The sequence below is a fragment of the Myotis brandtii genome, unplaced genomic scaffold (assembly GCF_000412655.1).
Source record: "Myotis brandtii unplaced genomic scaffold, ASM41265v1 scaffold132, whole genome shotgun sequence".
Lineage (NCBI taxonomy): Eukaryota > Metazoa > Chordata > Mammalia > Chiroptera > Vespertilionidae > Myotis > Myotis brandtii.
Genome location: NW_005354673.1, coordinates 1,334,017 through 1,357,114, shown reverse-complemented (window position 1 = coordinate 1,357,114; position 23,098 = coordinate 1,334,017). Strand labels below are relative to the sequence as shown.

Below are 23,098 nucleotides of genomic sequence, written 5' to 3'. Positions count from 1 at the left end.
GGTGGAGATGAGTGGGAGCGGCATGTGGGAGCTGCAGGCAGCGTTGGACTGCGGGTTTTGGCCCGATCCCCGCAGGCCACCCAGAGGGACCCCACCCGTGCATGAATTCATGCACCGGGCCTCTAGTATATATACATATCTTTTTATTGATTTTTAGAGAGAGGACGGGAGAGAGATAAAGAGATAGAAACATAGATGAAAGAGGAACATCATCATTTGGCTGCCTCCTGCACATCCCCTACTGGGGAATCAAGCCTGCAAACCCAGACATGTGCCCTGACTGGTAATGGAACAGTTGACCTCTTGGTTCTGGGGTCAACGCTTAACTGCTGAGCCACACTGGCTGAGCCCAGTTTTCATTTTGGTGCTGTATGGCATTTAAATTATTCAAAGCAACACAATGATGGCTTTGCCAATATATACACATCTTCTTTTTAAAGAAATTAAAGTGTCTACTTCCCTTTATCTCCCAGAGAACGCGGTAAAGTTGCACATAATAGATGTCCAATAATTATTCCTTTAATGTTAATGACTCTCTCCCTGCTCTGTTCAACAGAGCAAGCAGACCTAGAAAAAGTCAGAGTGGCCTGCCTCCTTTTTTTTCTTTTTCTTTTTTTTTAACTATTGGCACTTAAAAGCTGACTAGCAAAAAAATTGAGAATCAAAATAAAGTAAGAGTTAAAAAGAAGCTGAGAGCTAGGTTTCTGGCTAATGTTCTTCAGTTTCTCATTTTAAACAATATCGTCTTACACATTATTACATCTGTATTTCTTTAAAGTCCAGCTACGCTGACAGAGGCAGCTTCTCTTTGCTTCAGGTATTTGATTCTAACTCAGAGTGCCAGCCCCGAGCAAGTCTGACGCTTTCTCGTCTCCCTTGGCTCATCTACTCCGCAGGTGAAGTGCCAACTCAGCTTCATGATTCGCTTCCCAGCTTGGCATCTTCACTCATGGACTGGGGGTGTCTAGGGTGTGGGCACATATCTCTAAGCCTGAGGATCCCAGTCCGGTGTCATGATCGAATGCCTGTTAAATAACGGAGGTAGGAAGGGGCCACAGGGCAGCGGAAGGAAATCAGTAATTGGAAAATTCCTTAATTAGAAGGGTTTTAAGCCACCATCTCCCCTCTTTTTGCCCCTTGTCCCCCCAACCTGAGGACTCCCTCCTCTCACATTGCTGATTTCCCATATTCTTTGGGTTTAGGCTGGGCTACTAAGTGCCCACCACAATGCCAGTTGTTTTGAATAAGCCAATTTCTGTTCTTGGCTCTTGTTGAGACTTAACAAATGTTTCTCAGAAAAAGAAAAAGAAAACAGAATCTAGACATATGATTAAATGAACCTAATGTGTGCTAAATTACTAATTTGCTGGCTTGTGAAAACACCACACACTGGCCATCAATATTATATTTTTTATCTAAATGTCCATTTTATTTGAAATCTAATGAAGGGAAATACAAGGATGTGTATTTAAATTTCTTCTTAATAATGGTAGATGATTTCCTTTAGACATTTTTTTAAAGCTGAATTTGGAGTTAGAAGTCCTAGATCAAGGTCCAGAGTTGCCTCTAACGGTTCAACAGGAGACCAGGCACATCACCTTCCTAAACTTGTCTCCACTGTTTTGTCTGCAAAACGAGGATGATACTACCTGCTTCACTTAAGTCAGTTCTGCCCTCCCTCACTGCCAGACCATCCTAATAGATGTACCACCAGTCCCTTTTTGTCCTCGACTCTCCTTTTGTCCAAGGCTGGGCTTCTCTAATCAATAAGCATCATGATCCTCAAATATTTCCCGACACAGCTAAGTCACCCCTCTCCATAGACAAGCATACTTGAAGATTTGCACGGACTACCTAGCCCTGCATTTTTTAAAAATATATTTTATTGATTTTTTACAGAGAGGAACGGAGAGGGACAGAGAGTTAGAAACATTGATGAGAGAGAAACATCGATCAGCTGCCTCCTGCACACCTCCTACTGGGGATGTGCTCACAGCCAAGGTGCGTGCCCTTGACCGGAATCGAACCTGGGACCCTTCAGTCGCAGGCCGACGCTTTATCCACTGAGCCAAACCAGTTAGGGCTAGCCCTGCGTTTTTTTTAAAAATTTTGACATAGACGACCTATTGCTTCGCTTTTTCTTTTAACTTGAGGATTTTTTGCATGCCTTTTATAACATGTTTTTCTTCTTTTAAACAAGATACAATAAAAAGTAGAAATCACACACTCTTAGCCTCCAAACCTACCTACAGAGATGACCACTATCAACAATATACTCTATATTTTAAGAACTGTATTGATGCTTATTGTATTGGCTTGGGTAGGCTAATTAAGAAATAGACAAACATACAAATGTGGGCCACCCTAAGGTAACAGAAGTTTATTTCTTGCTCATGGGACAGTCCCGGGTGAATGAGAAGGTGGGCAGGGTAGCATTCCCTCCCGCAGTCACCCAGGGATCCAGGCTGCCGATCCAGAGGCCCCTCCACCTTCAGCTGTGTTCACACCTAGGCCAGAGGACATCTCCATTCCAACCCCTGTGCTCCAATCACATAGAGGTTTTCTTTCTCTAGATGTCCCCAGCTTCCTGGCAGCGTAGCTACCCTCCTGTACGCTTGGGCCACAATCACTAACTCTAAATTGTGTGATTCAAATTCAACCTCCCTGACATGCTTGGAACTCATTCAAATGTGGACCCCTCTTTCATCCTTCTCCTATTATCAGAGGTTTTGTGGTACTTTCCTCTACTCCTCCTCACTTTCTTTCTTTGAAAAGGTTATACCAGCTGCATTCACTTCTGACATTGTCTCCATTTGGCTAAACTTCCTTGCTTCAGCAGAGATTTTATTCTTTCTAGCTTTATTGAATTATAATGAACAATATAACACTGTGTAAGTTTAATGTATGAGGTTTTGATTTGATACATTTACATATTACAAAATGACTTCCACCATAGTATTAGCCAACACCTCCATCCTGTCACATATAGTAATTACCATTTTGGGGAGTGTGAGAGCATTTAAGATCTCTCTTAGCAACTTCCAAGTGCATAATACAGTATTTTTGGCTATAGTCATCATGCTGTACATTAGAGCCCTAGAATTTGTTAATCTTGCAATTGGAAGTTTGTTACCTTTGATAAATATCTCCTCATCCTCACCCCACCCCCAGCTTCTTGTAACCAACCCCCAGCTATTTCTCTGGGTTCAACTTTTTTAGATCCCACATATAAGTGATATCATATAGAGTTTATCTTTCTCTCAGCACAGATTTTTTTTTTTAATTCATTTGTGCACAAGTGTTGAGCTATCTTCTCACCTCAGAAAGCGACTTCTTTTCCTTGGTGTTTTCTTGAGCTATCGCTTGTTCATCTTACGTTTCCCCCCAGAAATCCAGCTTCTCTTTGCGTCTCCCCATCTCCTGCAGCCTCTCCCACTTCTCTCTCCTCTCACAACACCATGTCGGTTGCAGCCCATTTAACCAGCTGTAACCGGCAGCAGGGCCTCCTTTGCCTTGCATTCCTTACCTCTAACGCCAATTCAGTTGGGCTGCACTTCATTTCCTTTTAACATTCTCTTTGGGTCAGTCCCTGAAGTCTGCTTATGTAAGGATAGTCTCTAATGGAACAATTTTCCAGGCTACAAACCACAGTTTCCACACTCTACCAAATAGTTTACATTTGATTGTCTCGGACAAGAGTTCAAACCCTCCTCCTCAAATGGAGAGCTCTGACAGGCAGTGTATTGTTCACCACGCAGAGACAGAGCTCTGCCTTCGAGAATCTGCCCATCTCTCCAAGGACTATGAGATCGTGCAGTCAGGTGGCCAGCGACCCAGTTTACCCGGGACAGAGGGAGTTCCCGGGGTAGAGGGCTCTTAGTTTCAACCCAGAACAAAAATTTTAAGTGGGTCTTTCAATGCAGGGTCTTGGCTGGATAAAGATCATGATGTGATAGGTTAGGATTAGTGGAAACAAGGCAAAGATTTTGAGGTGGCAATTCTAAGGATTTGGCGATATAAACTGTTGATGCTTTCTGTTGAAGCATTGATGGGTCTTTCAAGAAGTTCCCATAATGAACAATAAAATTATTTGCCTGGGAAAAAGTTATGGTGATGAAGACAATGGGCCAGTAAGGTTATATTAATATAGACAATAAACTGAGGTGGAGAGAGGGTAGATGGTTTCTCTCCTCCAAGTTAATTCCATCCTCTCTTTTCCAAGGTCAAGAACTTTAGTCAAAAACCAAACCTTGTGTTTTGTTGTTGTTTTGTTTTTACATTTGGTACGAACATTATAGCACTTCCAATCCAAGTTCTTGATTCTGCTCTAGCTTTCATTCCACTTAGGAGAACAGCAATCCTATATAATAAAAGGTTAATATGCTAAGTGTCAGGTCATCCGTTCAACCAATCAAAGCATAATATGCTAATGATATGCTAAGGCCACTCAACCATTCACTATGATGTGCACTGACCACCAGGGGGTAGACGCTCCAACCGGTAGGTTAACTTGCTGCTGGCATCCAGCTGATCGGGACTGAGCAAGAGGGGCCGGACATACCCTGAAGCCTTCCCATGGTACCTCCTTGGCTGGCCAACCTCCCGTGTCCCTCCCCAGCCCCAATCATGCACCAGTGGGGTCCCTCAGCCTGGCCTGTGCCCTCTCACAATCCAGGACCAGGACCCCTCAGGGGATGTTGGAGAGCCGGTTTTGGCCTGATCCCGCAAGCCAGGCCAAGGGACCCCACTGTTGCACAAATTAGTGCACTGGGCCTCTAGTAATAAAATAATCATTTATAGAGCCCTCACTGTGTGCTAGGTCACATGTCAAATTCCTTATGGGCATTATTTAGTACTAACAAGAGTCCTATGGAACAGGTGCTGTTATTGTCCCTATTTACATATGAGGAAACTGTGGCTCAAAAAGGTCAAGGAACCTGCCCAGGTTATACAGCCAGCAGTGGCAGAGCCAAGGTTCGATCCCAGGTCCACCTGACTATTCAGCAATAGAAAGTAGTCAACTCCTGACACATGCTACACATGGATGAACCTCACAGACATTATGCTAAAGGAAAGAAGCCAGACATGGAAGACTACATATTTGTCATCTCTTTGATATGAAATGCCCAGATAAGGGACATGTATAGAGATAGAAAGCAGATTAGTGGATCCTCGGAATGGCAGAGAGGATGGGAATTAACTGCAAATGGGCCCATGGTTACTTTCGTCATTGATAGAAAGGCCCTAAAACTGGATTGTGACGATGGTTGCACAATTCCACAAATTTACCAAAAATCATCTAATTACATACCTGCAATGCATGAATCTTACAGAAACTCCCCTTCACTAAAACCATTAAAAACAAAATTCCAGAGGCCAGATTCTAAGTCTTCGAATTGTCACCATCAACAACTAAATGTAGGTTCCTTTAGTCATCAAGCCTGAGCAAAGGCTGTGTGCGGGACCCTCCATCCTCTTCATACAAGCATGGGGAGTGCCTTGAAACTCTTAATCAATATAGTATGTTGACTAAATTTAATTTTACCGATGATACCCATTTCTAACAACCACCAATTTCACTAATGCTAACTGTGATGAGCATGCATATAAACCCAACCACGTAAGTTACAGACATACGTGATATCACACCATGTAAGTTACAGAAATACGTGATATTATACCACATGTGCTGAAGAGTCTTAAATGACTGACATAGAAAAATAAACCCAAGGGAACTGTTGACACAACATCCACTGAAATAGTGATTGACAGAGAGCTCTCACCACCCTCATTACCTTGCTGCCATCCATCCAATCCATTCAACCTCCCACCCAGGGCCAGGACACTTGCTACAGTGAACAATAAAGATTTCTGCCTTCCACAAGCCACTGAAGAGGCTTTTCTTTCCTATTTACATCTAAGAGTTTGAAAAGGCTCTGAGACTGCAATTAAGAGAAAAGTTGCCCATAAATTCAAAGAAACCGAAACTAAGCCAAGGATGTGAGAAGGCTGGACAGCTGCTGTGTCCCTGTGAGGAGCCAGCAGTCCTTTGTTGGCCATGACTCCCGGCAGGAACCGTCTGTGGGTTGCCATGTCAATGTGTATTCCTCTCATGTTAAAGCTGACTTATGTTGTTTTATCTTTAATAAGAACAGAAATGGATGTATTATGATGAATGTGCTCCTTGTAACTTTTATAGAGAGATTCGGAATACAAGAAGCTTAACTTACATAGACCCTGATGCCCTAAAAGAGCTGCCTCTTCTGAAGTTCCTGTAAGTATTTACTCCATTCCAATCCCATTTTTTAAAAAAATTTTCTAGATAATTATGTTATTATCTACCAGAATTCTCCCTAGGATGATGTGGGCTGGGACCGTTTGAGTGGTTTAATTTCTGAGACAAATCATATCCTATGATTTACTTCCCACCCTTTCCCATCAGGCAAGGTATCCGGTGAAATGATCTACATTTTAGAAAACCAGTTCAAAGGTCAGCACATACTGCTGGGACCAGATACCTATTCCCAGAAACATGAAGGAGAAAATGCCATCCTGTATAGGGTGTCCCCCCAAAATGTAATTAAGTAGTTAGAAAGGCAGTGTTTATTAAAATACATTTCATTTCGCCCTAGCCGGTTTGGTGCAGTGGATAGAGTGTTGGCCTGCAGACCGAAAGGTCCCAAGTTTGATTCCGGTCAAGGGCACATACCCAGGTTGCAGGCTCCTTCCCAGCCCAGGCCTTGGTTGAGGTGCATGCAGGAAGCAACCAATCAATGTGTTTCTCTGACATCAATGTTTCTCTCTCTCTTCCACTCTCTCTAAAAATCAGTGGAAAAATATCCTCGGGTAAGGATTTAAAATAATAAATAAAAGACATTTTATTTTCAAAGTTGAGCTACCAGCTGTTAAAGTGTGTATACAAATAGGGGAACACACTTATATATAGTCTTTTAAGTGGAGTAGAACAGAACAAAACAAGAAACCCTGAGAGCCCCCTGGTCAATTTTATTAGAAAATGGGTATCGCAACAATAGTGAAGTGGCTGCTACACAGCAAAAATACAAAAGCCACAAAGGATAAAATCTATTCTCTTAGAGGTTGTAGGGATAAAAATGGGTGGAACAGCACCTGCTGCCTTGCTTTGGTGACACCTTCATCATGCCTCTCTGCGAGCAGGAACCATGTTTGTGTTCTCTGTTCTTTTTGACTGCTGAGCTTAGTACGTGCTCAACAACAGTGTGTTCACTGGATGTCTACGTATGGCCTCAGGTCCTCCAGGCACCGGCTGGAAGAACCCCTCCTACCTTTCCTCTTTCCTGCTCACATGCGTTGTAAAAGATAAGAAGGCAAAAAAAAAAAATGAATCAACCTTAATTCCAATGCCCAGAAATAATCACTATTAATATAGCTTATTTCCATCTAGGAATTTTTAAATAGAAGTATATAGCCATATATATTTTATGAATATAGTCTTTAAGGATGAATTGAAGTTATCCAGGAAAAGAAGGGGGTTGAGGTAGAAGAGAAATACAGGTGGATGGGAAAGCATGGTAAAGACACAGAGCCATGGAACCACATGGCTTATTTGGGGGAACTATGAATAGTTCAGTGTTGAAGAGGTGGGAGTGGGAGATGCCGGAGGAATAGAAAAGGACATTGATGGGTTATGTGGCTAAAGGGGTATCTGGGGAGTGACAAAAACTTATGGGACAAGGCAGTCACTCCTATATGGACTTAGTGTTTCAATCAATCACTCTTCGATATGATGATCTCCTGCTATGTGAAAGGCTCTGTGGGGAACACAGAGGATAGTAAAGCATTGTCCTTGCCTTCAAAAAGCTTACGTTCTAGTTGGGGAAGATACTATATATGACATTGGAAAGTTCCTCCCATACAGGAGAATAACGGTAAGTGAAAAATGAGAGGAACATACATTATTTGGGAGTACAGGCCATACGAGAAGACATCAAAAAGGAGATGGACTTGTCTAGGGTTTTGAAGAATAGAGGAGTCCTGATACAAGTCCCTAATCTGGCATTTCAGCCCTTCCCTTGGGCCTTTTCCCCCTGCTCTTCCATGTGAACTGCTATTGCAACTGAGCTAGCTTGTTTCCTGTGCTTCGATTATACCTCATGGACCCTCATGTCTCTCCTTTGTTATTTGCAAAGTCCCTTTTGCTCAAAGTCCCATTTGAGACCTCTGGCTCCTGCTTCATCTTCAAATCCTATGTCTTCCCTCTAGAGCAGTGGTTCTCAACCTTCCTAATGCCGCGACCCTTTAATACAGTTCCTCATGTTGTGGTGACCCCCAACCATAAAATTATTTTCGTTGCTACTTCATAACTGTAATTTTGCTACTGTTATGAATCATAATGTAAATATCTGATATGCAGGATGTATTTTCATTGTTATAAATTGAACATAATTAAAGCATAGTGATTAATCACAAAAACAATTTGTAATTATATATGTGTTTTCCGATGGTCTTAGGCAACCCCTGTGAAAGGGTCGTTCAACCCCCAAAGGGGTCACGACCCACAGGTTGAGAACCGCTGCTCTAGTGGAAGTCAGGTCAGAATTTGCCTACGAAGACCCACCAGTGGAATTGGAGTGTTCTCTACTGGAAGACTTTCTTTAAAGCTTCACTGATAGTGGCTAGATCTCACCCCATCTGTTTCTACTACCTACATTCTAGCAGCTGCAACAGATGTTAAACCAGCTAAATCTGGGAGGCATCAGAGCCTGAGAGTTTTTGTATTCGTGCTGTTCATGCACATCTTTTCATTTTGGCATTTTGCCCTGATGGTACAAACTATGGGAAGTGACGATGTGTTTGATTGCTTTCCTTCCTTGGCTGGACACACCTGTTAAATGGTACTGATGCCATGGTGCCCCAGTGACTGCCTTGGGAAAAGCATTCTTGGCAAAATAATGAACACAATATAATGTAGAGTTGGAAAGAGGAAGCTTGGCTTGGAGTTGGGTAATTATATTGTCTTCCTTTCCCATCCTCCCTTTATTTTATCCCCCAGACACACACAGGCACACCCACAATGTGCTCCAATTAAAATAAGGAAGAGAAAGAGAGAGAAAGAGAGAGAGAGAGAGAGAGAGAGAGAGAGAGACCTGAATTCCTTTTCCTAGGAATCTTACTTGGTTCAAACAATCCCAAGTTTTTTCAAAAAATGAAAACATGTTTTGACCCTGGTGAACAAGACTAGGTTATTGCACTGGAGGGAACATCATCTCATCCAAGGATCAGAACTTGCCCATGGCCACTCAGCTATTTAGTGGAGGAGTTAGGATTTGACTCCCACCTGACTTCAGAACCCATGCTTTAAGCTTTTACATTATTCTACTTCCTATGTGTTAATTTCCTTTGCTAATTTCTGTGTTTTTTCTTCTTTTTCATTACTTTAGTGGCATTTTCAACACTGGACTTAAAATATTCCCTGACCTGACCAAAGTTTATTCCATGGATGTATTCTTTATACTGTAAGTATGCACACATGCAATGTTGGGCAATATTTTATTTGTCACTAAAAAGGAATAGAGGCGACCATTAGTGTTGGTCGAAGCCAAGTAGAGCAATTGTTTCAAGAAAGGAGCAGTGATCAGCTGTGACAGGTGTACTGATAGATGACAGGTGGCAAGGACTGAGGACTGGCCATTGGGTTTAATAATGTGGGGCATTGGTGATCCTGACCTGGACAGCTCCAATGCTGGAGAAGTGGTTAGAGTGGGTGAGAGGGAGAATTAGAGTGATTATAACAAACTCTTTTGAGAAGTTTTACTGTTAAAATAGAGCAAAAAATGTTTCACTAGTTGGTGGATATTGGGAGAAAAGGTTTGTTATGGTTCTCTTTTAATGGGATAAATTATGGCATATTTGTTTGCTGGTAGCAATGATTAAATAGGAGAAAATTTTGGTGACAGTTGTGGGGGAACATATTTAGTGGCAGTTGTGGGGGAACTTTGAACACTACTGTCACTTCATTTTTCATCTAGTTTTTTAATACTTTTAAACACTTCCTAATTAATTATCAAGGTTGTTCCTCTCAACCATTTCATTAAGTCATAAAAGGAAGTTATAATGCTTCCACTCTACAAATGAGGAAACTGAGGAATAGAAAACCTCAGTGATTTTGTCTGAGCAGAGTCCCAAGGAGTAGTCACTAGAGATGCTCAAACTGCTTTCTGTGACTTCTTGTTGGCCACGTGCTCTTGACTAAAACCTTTTACACACAGTCAAGTTGTACAGAAGTGAAAGGACATATGCAGAGAGAGTTACAGGTTGAGTTTGCACCACAGCAAAACATGGAGTGAAGGGATCCAAACTGTTGGGATTTTGCTAGAAAAAAAATTGACAGTGCTCCTTTGCAGCAGAAGAGCTCAGTTCAAAATACAGGCAGTCTTCCAGCCATAAGGTTGGCATAGAAATGCTCTCCTGGGGCAACTGCCTGGCAGTGTTTTCCAAGTGGAGAACACTTTAGAAATATTCATGAAGTGAAATCCATTGATTCCATTCCTCCAACTCTTTTTAGGTGCTCCATATACTTGGAACACTCTAGTTGCTATGGGCAAAGTATTTGTCATAGACTCACAAGAAGTCTCTGAGACCCACTAGCTCCCCTGGCAGATAAGGATTAAGTCAGGGGCCTCAGCCAAATCCAAAGCTCACTCACTGACTATACATTTGGGGCCCTAAGTGCATGTCCATCTAGGATAGCTCTCATCACCTCGCTTGACCTAAGAGCCACCATCAAGCAGCTAAGTCAATGAAACTTAAAAAGAAACAAGATTAAACTAAACTGTGTCAGGCTATTTATTTAAATGCAGATGTGCAGCAAGAGCCCAACTCCAAAAAAATAAAATAAAAGCATTGTTTTCACCAAGTGTTTTTGTCCCTCTCTTGCAGGGAAATTACAGACAACCCCTACATGACTTCCATCCCTGCCAATGCTTTCCAGGGACTGTGCAATGAAACCTTGACGCTGTGAGTAGTGTTATAACTTCTCCATTCTACAAATGCCAACAACTGAATTTTGATATGAAAATCATCATAGTTTCACAGCCCATCTAAGAACCATACTACCTTATAGTAAGTGCTCTATGGTCTACCAAGGGTTTCACATAATTAAATAAGAGTTAGGCCCTGTGGTATAGGACTCTATAGATGACAAAATGGTCTAGGTGACAAGACAACAGCATTCCCTTATAGAAATAGCCTGCATACTTTATCTATAAAGGGCCATTTAGGTTTTACAGATCACATGGTCTTAGTAGCAACTGCTAACTTCTGCCATTTTAGGGCCCACTATACACACTAACGAGCATGGCTATGTTCCAATAAAGTTTTATTTAAAGAATAGGCAGTGGGCCAGGTTTGGCCTGGAGGCCTTATAATATTTTGTATTCAAGTATCTTCAAGTGTATAATTCTCACATCTTCATTAAAGAACTCTAGTTCACACAAAAAATTAACTATCAGTGCTTTCTCAGCCTCTGCCCAGTGTCCCTGTGAATGGCAGTCTTCACCTAGGACATCTTAGTTGTGTAATTAAACACATTGTGTAATTATCTAAAACAAGCAAAGATTACCTCTTAGTTCTACTCATGGGATAAATCCAGCTCTTCAGGGTACTCCTTTTAACATGGCCATCTCCTAAGTGTTTCTCACTGGGTTAAATATGTAGCTATTTCGTCAGTCCAGCAACCTTTTGATTGGGTATTATTATCATATTTTTACAGATAAGGAAAGTGAGGATAATAGAGGTTTCGAAATTCTCAGGATCACGTCCTATGAAGGGTCAGAGCCAGGTATAATTCCAAATTTGGAGTCTCTATTTATGCTTTTTAATGTGTTACCACAGTGTAGAGATAGTGGACAACAGTAGTGTTCAAAGTTCCCCCACAACTGCCACTAGCTGTGCCTTATTATGGTCATGGCTGCCTTCTCTTTCTCAAGTCAATAGCCCCAATAACGCCCATGCATCCCATTGTAGACCAGAGTTCCTGCCGCTGGGGCTCCTCCTGCACAAAGGGTTGTGTTTTGGGTCAGTGGGAAGAATGGCTTTTGAGGTTAAGAATCCTGAGTCCCAACAGCTCTGCAGCAATGTGGTTTCAGCAAGTCATCTCCATGTCTCATTAACTTAACTAGCAAATAGCGGTTCAGTCCAGCCCCTGGAATCATTATATACATTAATTGGTTGAAGAAACATAGCAACAAATTAAAAGATGAAAATTTCCACAAAAGGGCATGGCCTATCTACTTCCTTAAATTTGTCTTTGAAGTTCAATTTAGTTCAGCTCACAGCAAGTAAGCATTTAATCTATGATAGGCCCAGAGAATAAAAATATAGATAAAATGCAAATGTGAGATAGCATTTTAAACAGAAAAATGAAGCTTATGCATTTAAATGAACAATGTCTTTAAAAGTATTGATTTTAAAAAACTGCAGTCATTCATCCATTTTTTAAAATTTTTTTAATTGATTTTTAGAGAGAGAGGAAGGGTGAGGGATAGAGAGATAGAAACATTGATGAGAAACATCAACCAGCTGCCTCCTGCCTGCCCCCTACTGGGGATTGAGCCCATAACCCGGGCATGAGCCCTGACCAGAAATTAAACCAGTGACCTCTTGGTTCATAGGTCAATGCTCAACCACTGAGCCATATGGGCCAGGCCATCCATCCATTATTGACTTTGGGTTAACTATTAACTGAAACCCTTGTTTTTTTAAATATATGTACAACATTTTTTAAAAAGTCTTAAATGATAGCAGATGTTTGTTCCTCAAAGTGAACCTGCTTCTGAGAAACAGTGTCAAGTTACTAAAAGCAAAGTCCAGAGAATGGGAATTCAAAATGAGAAATATTATTCTATGTCCCCAACAAGACATACTGTAGAGTTTTCTTCTGGGCTCAGATGCGGGACCCAAGAACCTTCATGCACATTTCTGATACTGAATGAAGTATTGAAGTCCAACCTCAGAAAAGGGCCAGCATTACCTCCTATAGGTCACTGATTTCTCCTTGCTCTGTTGATTGCAGGAAACTATACAACAATGGCTTTACTTCAATCCAAGGACATGCTTTCAATGGGTCAAAGCTGGATGCTGTGTAAGTCAACCTCTTAAGTCAACCTGTGTATGGAAACCTCTATCATCCCCCTCCTCCCACCCCCAAGAAGGATCATCCAATGGGTTAGAATTTTTCTAGAGATAGATAGTTTCTGCCAGCGCGGTCCTTAACCACAGAGCTAGTGTGACCAAGACTTGGTGATGATGTTAAGGAACTTGGCAAGAGCCAGCTTCAGTGGACACTTACATGAACTCCAATTCTAAATCCCAAAGCTCCTGCCCACAATAAAATGGAGCACCATGGAGGTCATCTTCAGTTATCTGAGCCAGCTTCAGTGGACACTTACATGAACTCCAATTCAATTCTAAATCCCAAAGCTCTTGCCCACAATAAAATGGAGCACCATGGGGGTCATCTTCAGTTATCTTGTAGGAGTGTGTGAGTGTGTGTGTGTGTGTGTGTGTGTGTGTGTGTGTGTCAATATTCATCTACTATGTGCAAGAAGTAAAGGAATATTTTTAAGTCCAAATCTGTTCAGAGAGTAAGATTTTTCTTTTAGATTATTTTTTCTGACATGTTTTCAGGAAAAGTATCAGTTTATATTTGATTCACTCAGAAAGAACTGAAAAGACATATCCAACTTTTGCCTTCTCCCTAAATTAATAATGCTTAGAACAGTCTGTTGACAAAAAGATAGAGATTGACATGAGTTTCTATGTTTGTTGTACTTTTCTGTAGGGTCTTTGTGGCCCCCTGGATCTATGCTAGGGCATATTTTGTGTCTAAGAGCTTGCGGACTGGTTTGGCCATACTTCTGTGTGCTTTAACCTCATATTTAACAAATAAAAAATAGCTTTAGTAGAGTCTGCTTCCCATAGTACAGTAGACGAGTTCATTTGTAGGGCCTCCTACTACAAAACAACTACATCATAAATTTGAAAAAACTTACAAATATTTTATTTCATACCCTCAAGACAGGCAAGTAAAACAACCTAACAAACCAGGAGCTGCCACCAAAGTGGTGAGTGTTCATAGAGGGTGCCGTTCCTTAGGTGTAGCTGCGAACATCGGTTCTGCCAGAATAATCATTGCAAAATCCAAAGGCTTATGACTCTAGATCTACTATGTGGCCTCTCACGCTTTAATGAACATATAAACCAAATGGATTCTGACACAGGAGGTCTGGGGTGAGCATTTCTAACAAGCTCCCAGGTGATGCTGGTGCTTCTCACCCATTGAGCACACTTAAAGTAGCAGGGTGAGGTCCATAACCTGCACGGCCATATGCAGGGGCCCTCATTGCAAACAAACAAATAAAACGCACATGTGGTGGTGTTGCTCTGGTTTGGGGGTTCAGTGGGGGGTTCTGGTATGATTCCATTTTCAAGGACAAATGCTCCTAAGGTTTGAAGTCCTATGCCTTTGTATGACTTTCTCAGTTATGTTGGAAGTGGGGTGTCATCTTTGCCAGGCTTTGGGGTTTCCTAGAGTCTATCAAATGAAGAGTTAGAGTACATTTTTCTAGATTGCCTGGTTATGGGCTCATTTAGGTTGATTTTAGTCAATTTTAAAAATACATAAATATAGTGAAGTCTAAAAAGACTCAGTAGAGTACTATGATTGCTTATATATCAAAATTTGTGGTATTGGAGAGACTCTGCTTCCAACTTAACTTTATGATACATATCTCAGACAATCCTTCATTTTCAACATATTTATTGAGCACTTACAATGAGCCAGGTGCTGTGTTATTCATTGGTGAGTCAAAGATGAACAAGCTCTCCAATCATACTAAACTTACATTCTGGCAGGGTCAACTTGAAGGCAGCAATATCAAGGGTCAAAGCACATTAAGAAGAAATATACCCATATCCAGATATGCATTTCAGTTGGAAAATATCTTAACACTGAATATACAATAGCATTGCCTCCTTGCTTGGAGATATAAGTATGATTTCCCCTAGATTTAACACATTTTTAAAATTATTAGCATTTGATTTTGATGTTACATGATCTAACCAAATATTTTCCTCTTCGATTCAACTATTCCTAGGAAGCCCTGACTCTGAGAGAAATGATCATCCCCATTCCAATTTTCTATGACAGAAGTAGGGTATTGGGACTTCTTAAAATAATTAAGACAGTTTTTAAATACTTAGGGTATAAATATTTCAGAAGACTGTCACATTGTTCTAGACATTGAGGACATCAAGAGATTATCATTAAGGCAACAGAGAACCTCATTAGCATGAGAAGGGGTAGGAAAAGTGAAGAAACCTTCAACCAGAGCTGATAATTTAAAATTATTAGCATTTGATTTTGATGTTACATGATCTAACCAAATATTTTCCTCTTCGATTCAACTATTCCTAGGAAGCCCTGACTCTGAGAGAAATGATCATCCCAATTCCAATTTTCTATGACAGAAGTAGGGTATTGGGACTTCTTAAAATAATTAAGACAGTTTGTAAATACTTAGGGTATAAATATTTCAGAAGACTGTCACATTGTTCTGGACATTGAGGACATCAAGAGATTAAGGCAACAGAGAACCTCATTAGCAAGAGAAGGGGTAGGAAGAGTGAAAAAACCTTCAACCAGAGCTGATAATATGGCTTTTGAATTCAGTGTGTCCAGTTGACTCTTGTCTGGACCAAAACTGACTTTCCAGAATGATGGACGAGAAAAAGGACCAGAAACCAACCATGGATATAACATAATTCATTTCTAAAACTTTTGCTTCTACAGCAAAAAAAAAAAAAGCCCAAGATTAGGATCTATGCTTTAAATTATGTGCTTATTTTTCCATATTTAGTCATTGGAAGGTATCACCCTCCATCATCTTCAGTTATCATTTTTTAAGGATAGACATTAGGTGCATAAAATTCAGACTTTAAGGTCTACAAAGCAATGATTCTCAATGCTGGCTGCCAATTCGAATCACCTGAAGAGATTTGGAAACACTAGTGCCTAGGTTTTACCACCAGACATTCTGGTTTCATTAGTCCAGGTGTAGGCAGGGCATGAGGATTTTAAAATCTCCCCCAGTGTGTCCAGTGGAAAGCAAACACCAAGAACTGCTGATGTGGAGAATCTATATCAACCTTCTTGCCCAGTCGCCACATTTTACATATGAAGCCCAAAGTGAACACGTGGCTTTTTTAAAAATGTGTGTGTGTTGTTGTTTTTTACCTGGCTTTTTAAATTTGAAAGAGCTGTCTAGATGCCAAGCCAAAGCCAAAACCTGGATCCCCTGGTTCAAGACTCTTCCCTGTGTCCTGCTATAATTCATCATTGATGACTTGCCAGCCACCACCAAAGCCTATTCACCCAACTCCACCTTGACCACTTGTTTCTTAGGCCAGGAGAATGTTTAGACTTCTTAACTCAGCCTGAAATATGGAAGCTAAAACATCTTGCAATTGGGAAGAAGAGTGGACTTATGTGAGAGAAAGGAGGCCACTCGAGACAAAACACAACCAGAAATTTCAGAGAACAGTCATACCAAGGAATGGGGTCATTAGTCAGTAAAGACCTGACTTTACCCATACACCAACTCAGCGAGCTTCCAAATACTAGTAAGGTCCTTCAACCTTGAATGAAAGGTTGGCATGGCAAACAGTTATTAAATTCGAAGAATTGGGGTTGAAGTTGGGCCACAAATATTGACCATTTTCTTAAAAATATCTTATACCTACTCATAATTGGCCTTAGGTCATGTTTAGAGAACTGCACAAAGACTTCAAGAGATTTCCAAATTGTAGCTTCTATAATTAGGACACTCTGCTGGGCTAAGTGGATCTCAGTGTATGGCTTTGGCCATAAAATCAGCTGCAGAATATCAAAGGAGTTTAGAGACATTTTCTATTGAAAAAAGAAAAACTTACAAAGAAACAGTAATTTCTGTCCCCAATTCTCTTCTTTTGTTGGTAAGAGAAGAAATGGGGTAGGAGGGAGTATCCCCAAACTGTGTTCACTGAACTTTCTTTCCATTGTGAATTTATGAGTATTGCTTTTTAAAAGCTATTCATGACCACCCTGACTGGGTGGCTAAGTTAAAGCATCATCTCATACACCAAAACATTGTGGGTTCAATTCCTGGTCAGGGCACATACCTAGGTTGTGGGTTACTTCCCCAGATAGGATGAGTATAGGAGGCAACTGATCAATGTTTCTCTCACACATCAATGTCTCTCTCTCTCTCTCTCTCTCTCTCTCTCTCTCTCAGTCAGTAAACATACTGTTGGGTGAGGATTAAAAATAAATAAATAAAAAATAAAAAGCTATTCATTAATGCACAAAGTTAAATTATCTAGATGGACTAGCACAATCTTTTAATAGAGCATATTGAATTACTCATATTCAAGATGGGGATACTGCATGTACAATTTCCTAGGAAACTCTTGAAGCTCTGGTCTTTTGGGGTAATGTTACTAATAAGATTCTTTTAATATACCACCTTGTTGTAAGGCATGTAAACTTAACAAGATTGATTCTAGAGGTGGCCTGTGTAGAATCTGAGAGCTCATGAGAGTTTCAGATCATCTGGTGGTCTTCTGAAATTAAACTTATGAATAAATTATGTAGGGAGACTCAACATTTCCACCAGCTTTCTCCTCAGACCATCTCATGAGCTCTTTGAGAGGCCTTGCTGATGGCAGAGTGTTGTTCTATGGGAGATGATGGATTTTAATTCACTGGTGCCCTGAATTACAGTCTGTTCTAGTCATTGTAACCATCCCTTGAAACACAGAAAGAAAGCAGTGCACAATCGCACCATACTTTTTTGGCATTTTCATGTGAAATGTTAAAGTTATTTGGAGGAGTTCAACCAATGTGGGAAATATTTCTTAATAAAAAATCTTTTGTTTCCTGATTTTTAAAAGTTTAGGTCAAAGACTAGCAAACTCGTTCTGAAAAGGGCCAGAGAGCAAATATTTCAGGCTTTCTGAGCTATAGGATCTCAGTTGCAGCTGCTCACCTCTGCCATTGTAGTATGAGAGCAGCCATAGACAATACATAAAACTGGATGTGGCTGTGTTCTAATAAAACTTTATGTACAAAAACAGTCAGCAAGCAGGATTTGACTGGATGGGCATAGTTTGTGAACCTCTGGACTAGGTAAAGATATTCGGTGAGAATGGCCATTGTGTGATGAAATATACAGTCTATTTCTCCCAATTCCTGATAAAGGTTAATGGACAAGCATGGGATAAAGATAAGAAGTATCTGGATAAAAATATTTTGGGGTTTGAAAGTTCAGATCAAATCATAATAAAAAACAAAGATTTTTTTTTCCCCAATCAGTATTTTGAATCCAAACTTGAAACTCTCCTCCTGTTAAAAAACAATGTTCCATCTCGTCATCGTTCTACCCTAAGTTTCTGATTCCTAGTTGATAGAAATTTATTTTTTATTAGCTTTAGCCCTTCAGTAAAGGCATCATGTAAATCCAAGACAAAATCAAGATGATCGTGACAAGGAGGGCCTGGGACTAAAGAAAGATAAGGGTTAACCTGTAGAAGGAGGTCAAGTTTCCATAGCAGTAATGAAATAGCATTCACTTTGTGATTTTAACACAGGATTGATGCCTCTGTTATCAATATTAATTGTGATTTCAAGCTCATCTACACACATCAATATCTCATGATTATCCTTAGTGTTCAAAGCTCGCACATAGCATGTTAACAATTTGGTAAATTCTCCAAAAGTGTTTTCAAATATCTCTAGGTTCGAATTTAAACAATATGTCATCCAAAGGACACTTATTCCCCATCATCCACTTCATGCCAATTTACTGAAATTAGCAGCTTTGGCTTCATTGAGACCCATTTTTGTTAGTAAAACTGAAGAACACGACTGCAGCCAAGTTGGACAAATTCCACATTGAGAATGAGCGCTGGTGCCTCTGCAGCAGTTGAGTAATTAGTTAAAAGTTCACGAAAATCATGGCAGACGTGGAAGAGCACGTGGTCCTGTGATTTCACATAGAACCAAGCACTCTGTCATCACTCAGATGTAAAATTAATAAAAACACAAGCATCCTCTGTTCCACAGAAGTTGAACTGCAAGTAAAGTCACATGTTCATTCTTTGGAACCTCCTTTCCATCCTCTCTTTCCACCCAATCTGGTGTGGGAATGTGCTGCTTATCTCAAAATGTCTAATTCTCTGTATTGTATTTTCTATTGTCAAACTCCAGTAAGTAGCTACTATCTGACAGTAGACATTTGGATGGGAGGGAGGGGAATACCGTTTTGATGTACTAAGAATGAAACATTAATCATTATGAACAGGAAAGTCAACACAATTCATGTACTAATTAGCATCGCATATTAGCTGATTAAAAGCAAAACACTGCAGCTTGGAGCACTGGGGAAAAGATGACGATAGAGAAGATTATAAGATTAAGCAAGCCATTATTTCTCAGTAAGTGTTTAAAAAGCTTGTGGGAGATGCTCCGAGGCTGGCTTTCTCTTTCTATTGAAACCCTGTGTATTTTCTCACCTGTGACTGTTTACAGACAAGTATCCTAATTTCTGCTACCAAAGGATTTCCACAGAGCAATGAGGGCTGGGCAAAGGTTCCCTTTAATTCCAAATGACAAATACTATGACAGGGAACTACGGTTCCCCACAGAAGTGTTCCCATGAGGGTCTCACAACACAAACGGATGCCAGCCCAAGTATCACCTACCGGAATTATGGAGACACAGGCTAAAATTCCATCTTGGGGCTGAAATGTGTCCCAGAGAGCAATGTTCACCAGCAACCACATCTTCCCCTGCCACAGTGTCATACTCCTTCATCTGACACATTTTCTCATCCTATATAATAAAAGGCTAATGTGCTAAGTGTCCGGTTGTCCAGTTGGCTGTTCAACCAATCAAAGTGTAATATGCTAATGATATGCTAAGCCTGCTCAACCGCTTACTATGACATGCACTATCTACCAGGGGGCAGGGGCTCTGACTGGTAGGTTAGCTAGCTGCTGGGGTCCTGATGATCAGGACTGAGTGAGACCGGCCAGACATATCCTGGAGCCCTCCCATGGTCTCTTCCTGGCTGGCCAACCTCTCACATTCCCCGGCCCCCCGGATTGTGCACTGGTGGGGTCCCTCGGCCTGGCCTGCACCCTCTTGCAATCTGGGACCCCTCAGGGGATGTTGGAGAGCTGGTTTGGCCTGATCCCGCAGGCCAGGCAAAGGGACCCCACTGGTGCACGGATTTGTGCACCAGGCCTCTATTCTAAACATGATACAGAGGGTGGCTCTAGCTAGGAATTACCCAGCAACTGGACTTTCTTGATTCATCCAACATGTTTTCACTGGATGGCTGTTGTGTCCCAAGAGTGAGGCCATAACATTGTATCCATAGTTCATACTGAGTTCTTCAATTGGATGTTCTTCCCCAACTCATCCCTGACCACCTTCACTTTCCTGATCACAGTGTTCTTCCTTAACTGTGGGAGACACAGTACTTAAAGTTTCTTAACAACCCCCCACCCAAAAAATCTGACATATCTTTTCTAGGAAGAACTTCATTTCTCCCAAGAAATTCTCGAAGAGGCTTATGTCCTCCAAAGAATGAAAAGGTGTTGAAAACACATGTAGCAGTGTCTATCTTGCTTTTTAAAGGAGATACCAGTTGTTTCTCCCCAAGCCCTTTCCAGTATTTGTATGCAGAAATCGTAAATTTCAAGAAGTCTTTCCTTTCAACTCTGACTCTAAGACTTTCTAAGACTTTTTAAGTTCATTTATGTTCATTGCAACAGATAGTTACAATGATCACACAGACCCTTAGGAAATAATCATTGTCTGGGGTAGTTACCCATATAGCCTACCAAGATTTGTGATTAATACCCTAGCTGGTTGACAGAATGTGGATTCCAGGGAATCAGGGTAAGTCATGGTCAAGGACTTGGTTTAACTAGACCGACATTCCCAGGAAATATTATGTGGTAAATGGGGCCAATGAAAGCACTTCTTCCTGGCTATTAAAGCTTATCTAGATGTTCCCCCATCCACTCCTTTAGATTCAGATGGAAGCTATATCAACCATCTGAATCCAAGGTTAAAAGCTAAATAAGGCAGCCCTCCACATGCTAAAGGCAAGGGGACAGTTTCATTTCTAAGCACCCAATTATCTCTAAGAGGTAAAGTGCCCAAACAACCATGTTGGTTTTAGAGGACGTAGCTTCCCCCAAGACTCAGTTCATCTCCGTTCAAGTTGGCTGCACCTTCCCTCCATCCTCCTTCTCCCCTCCTGGACTCTGGCTGGCTTTCCCAGTTTGAAATCTCCTGCAGCATTTCTGGTAATCTACAACGCTTATCAACCAGCATCCTTGGGGGCATATTGAATATCAGACAAAAACACTGCAGAATTGGACAAGCAATTATTTAGTTCTACAGTGATTCGTAATGATGAGAGCAAGCCGATTTTCCCTCGCGGCACTCGGGGATGATGAGGATAAGCTGAGACGAGCTCACCAGTCGTTACTTGACTTCCAGCAGTCTGGGAACAGAATGTGCTCTGCGAGCTGCATGGTCCAAAGAATACAAAAAGAGACACAAGCCAGCGTGACCCTTATGCTGAGCTTAATTGGTCTTTTACAAAATCATGTTGTTCAAGATCTTCTCTCCGGTTGTTTTCTCCAAGGTGGCTCTCTGCCTGCTCTATCACTGAGCAAAGGAATTCCGTGGAGTTGAAGAGTCAGACAATAATTAGATGAAGCCTGTGACTGAGAACCTTAGGTGATAGCCATTCATCCAGAAGGCCCATATTGGCTGCTGTAGCATCTTAGTTGGGCCCTGTATATGTAGGAGATTAGCTGAGCCTTCCATTTCAGACTTAACAATGCCCGGGAAGCATGGCGTCCAGCCACTGCCTGAAGAGGCCATGTCTGAGCCACATCCCTATGGCATTTGTAAACCATCTGCCTTGTCACAGCCATCAAAGAAGGTCAGTTGGCCACCACGCCATATGCTGAGTCTTCTAATCTTTCATTTTCCATTCTTTTTCACTTAAAACAATCATATGTGTCACACTAAGAGTTTAGCAGCACCTATCTCAATATTTTGGAGGACAGATGCAATGATATTTTTTTCATTTACATATTCATTCAACAAATAATAATAGAGGCATTGAACACGGTACCAATGATGCAGCAATAAATAAGACAAAGAGCTTGTATTCTGGTTGGGGAGACAGATGATGAGCAAATAAGGAGTGTGATGCAATCTCATTTTGAAAGAGCTGAATTAATACAAGATAAGACTCATCATGAACTTGACATCTCAAGTCTATAGTCAACAGACCTGGTTGCAGAGAATAATCCAAGGAAAGTGTTCATATAGATTCTGAAAATGATACTTTTTCTTCTTTACTGGATTAATGATTTTGATTCGTGGATTTGCTGTGGCAGGTTTCTCCCTGGGTCATAAAATATTTCCCTTTGCAACGACTATGATGGCTACTGCCACTGTTTTTCTTATCATTCTTATTGCGGTAAATGTTGATGTATGCTGAGAATCGGAGGAATTCACCGCTCCCCAACTAGAAGAACCATACACATTGACGTACAGAATTGAGCACATTGAAATTTAGGCATTAGCAATGGAGAAACCAACAGTCAGCACCTGCCTATAATCTTAACTGTAACCTGGATATCTCTAGACCTTTGGACCTTTTTAAAGTTCCTTGAGCATTTTACTTGCAAAATAAACACTGATTTTTGAGAGTTAAAAAAAAAAAAGAGAGAGTGTGGTAAGAAAACCTGCTGGCAGTGACGTTAGAAAGTTTACAACATCAGCTTGAGACCTCGTGGTTATTGGGTTAATCCCTCATCCTGCCCAAGAGAGGGAGACTTCGTTGGGGTTGGTAAAACTCTCCTTCCTCCCACGACTCTAGTTGGGACCCGTCTCTGGCTGCCATCTCTCATTCAAAATAAGTTCTATCCCCGACAGAAGCCTGGAGTTGCTGGACCAGGAGAGGCTGAGGGCAGGAACCCCATGGACACA

The 23,098-nt window shown here is 41.1% G+C and overlaps 1 protein-coding gene across 1 annotated transcript in view; it reads left to right on the top strand.

Annotated features, from left to right (window-relative positions):
- The window catches only part of TSHR (thyroid stimulating hormone receptor), a 101,527-nt gene that overhangs the window by 57,353 nt on the left and 21,076 nt on the right, over positions 1-23,098 (top strand). Inside the window, exons 4-7 of the mRNA XM_005860141.2 lie at positions 6,200-6,274; positions 9,420-9,494; positions 10,918-10,995; positions 13,052-13,120. Coding sequence (XP_005860203.1) covers positions 6,200-6,274; positions 9,420-9,494; positions 10,918-10,995; positions 13,052-13,120 — 297 coding nt within the window. The remainder of the gene's footprint in view (positions 1-6,199; positions 6,275-9,419; positions 9,495-10,917; positions 10,996-13,051; positions 13,121-23,098) is intronic.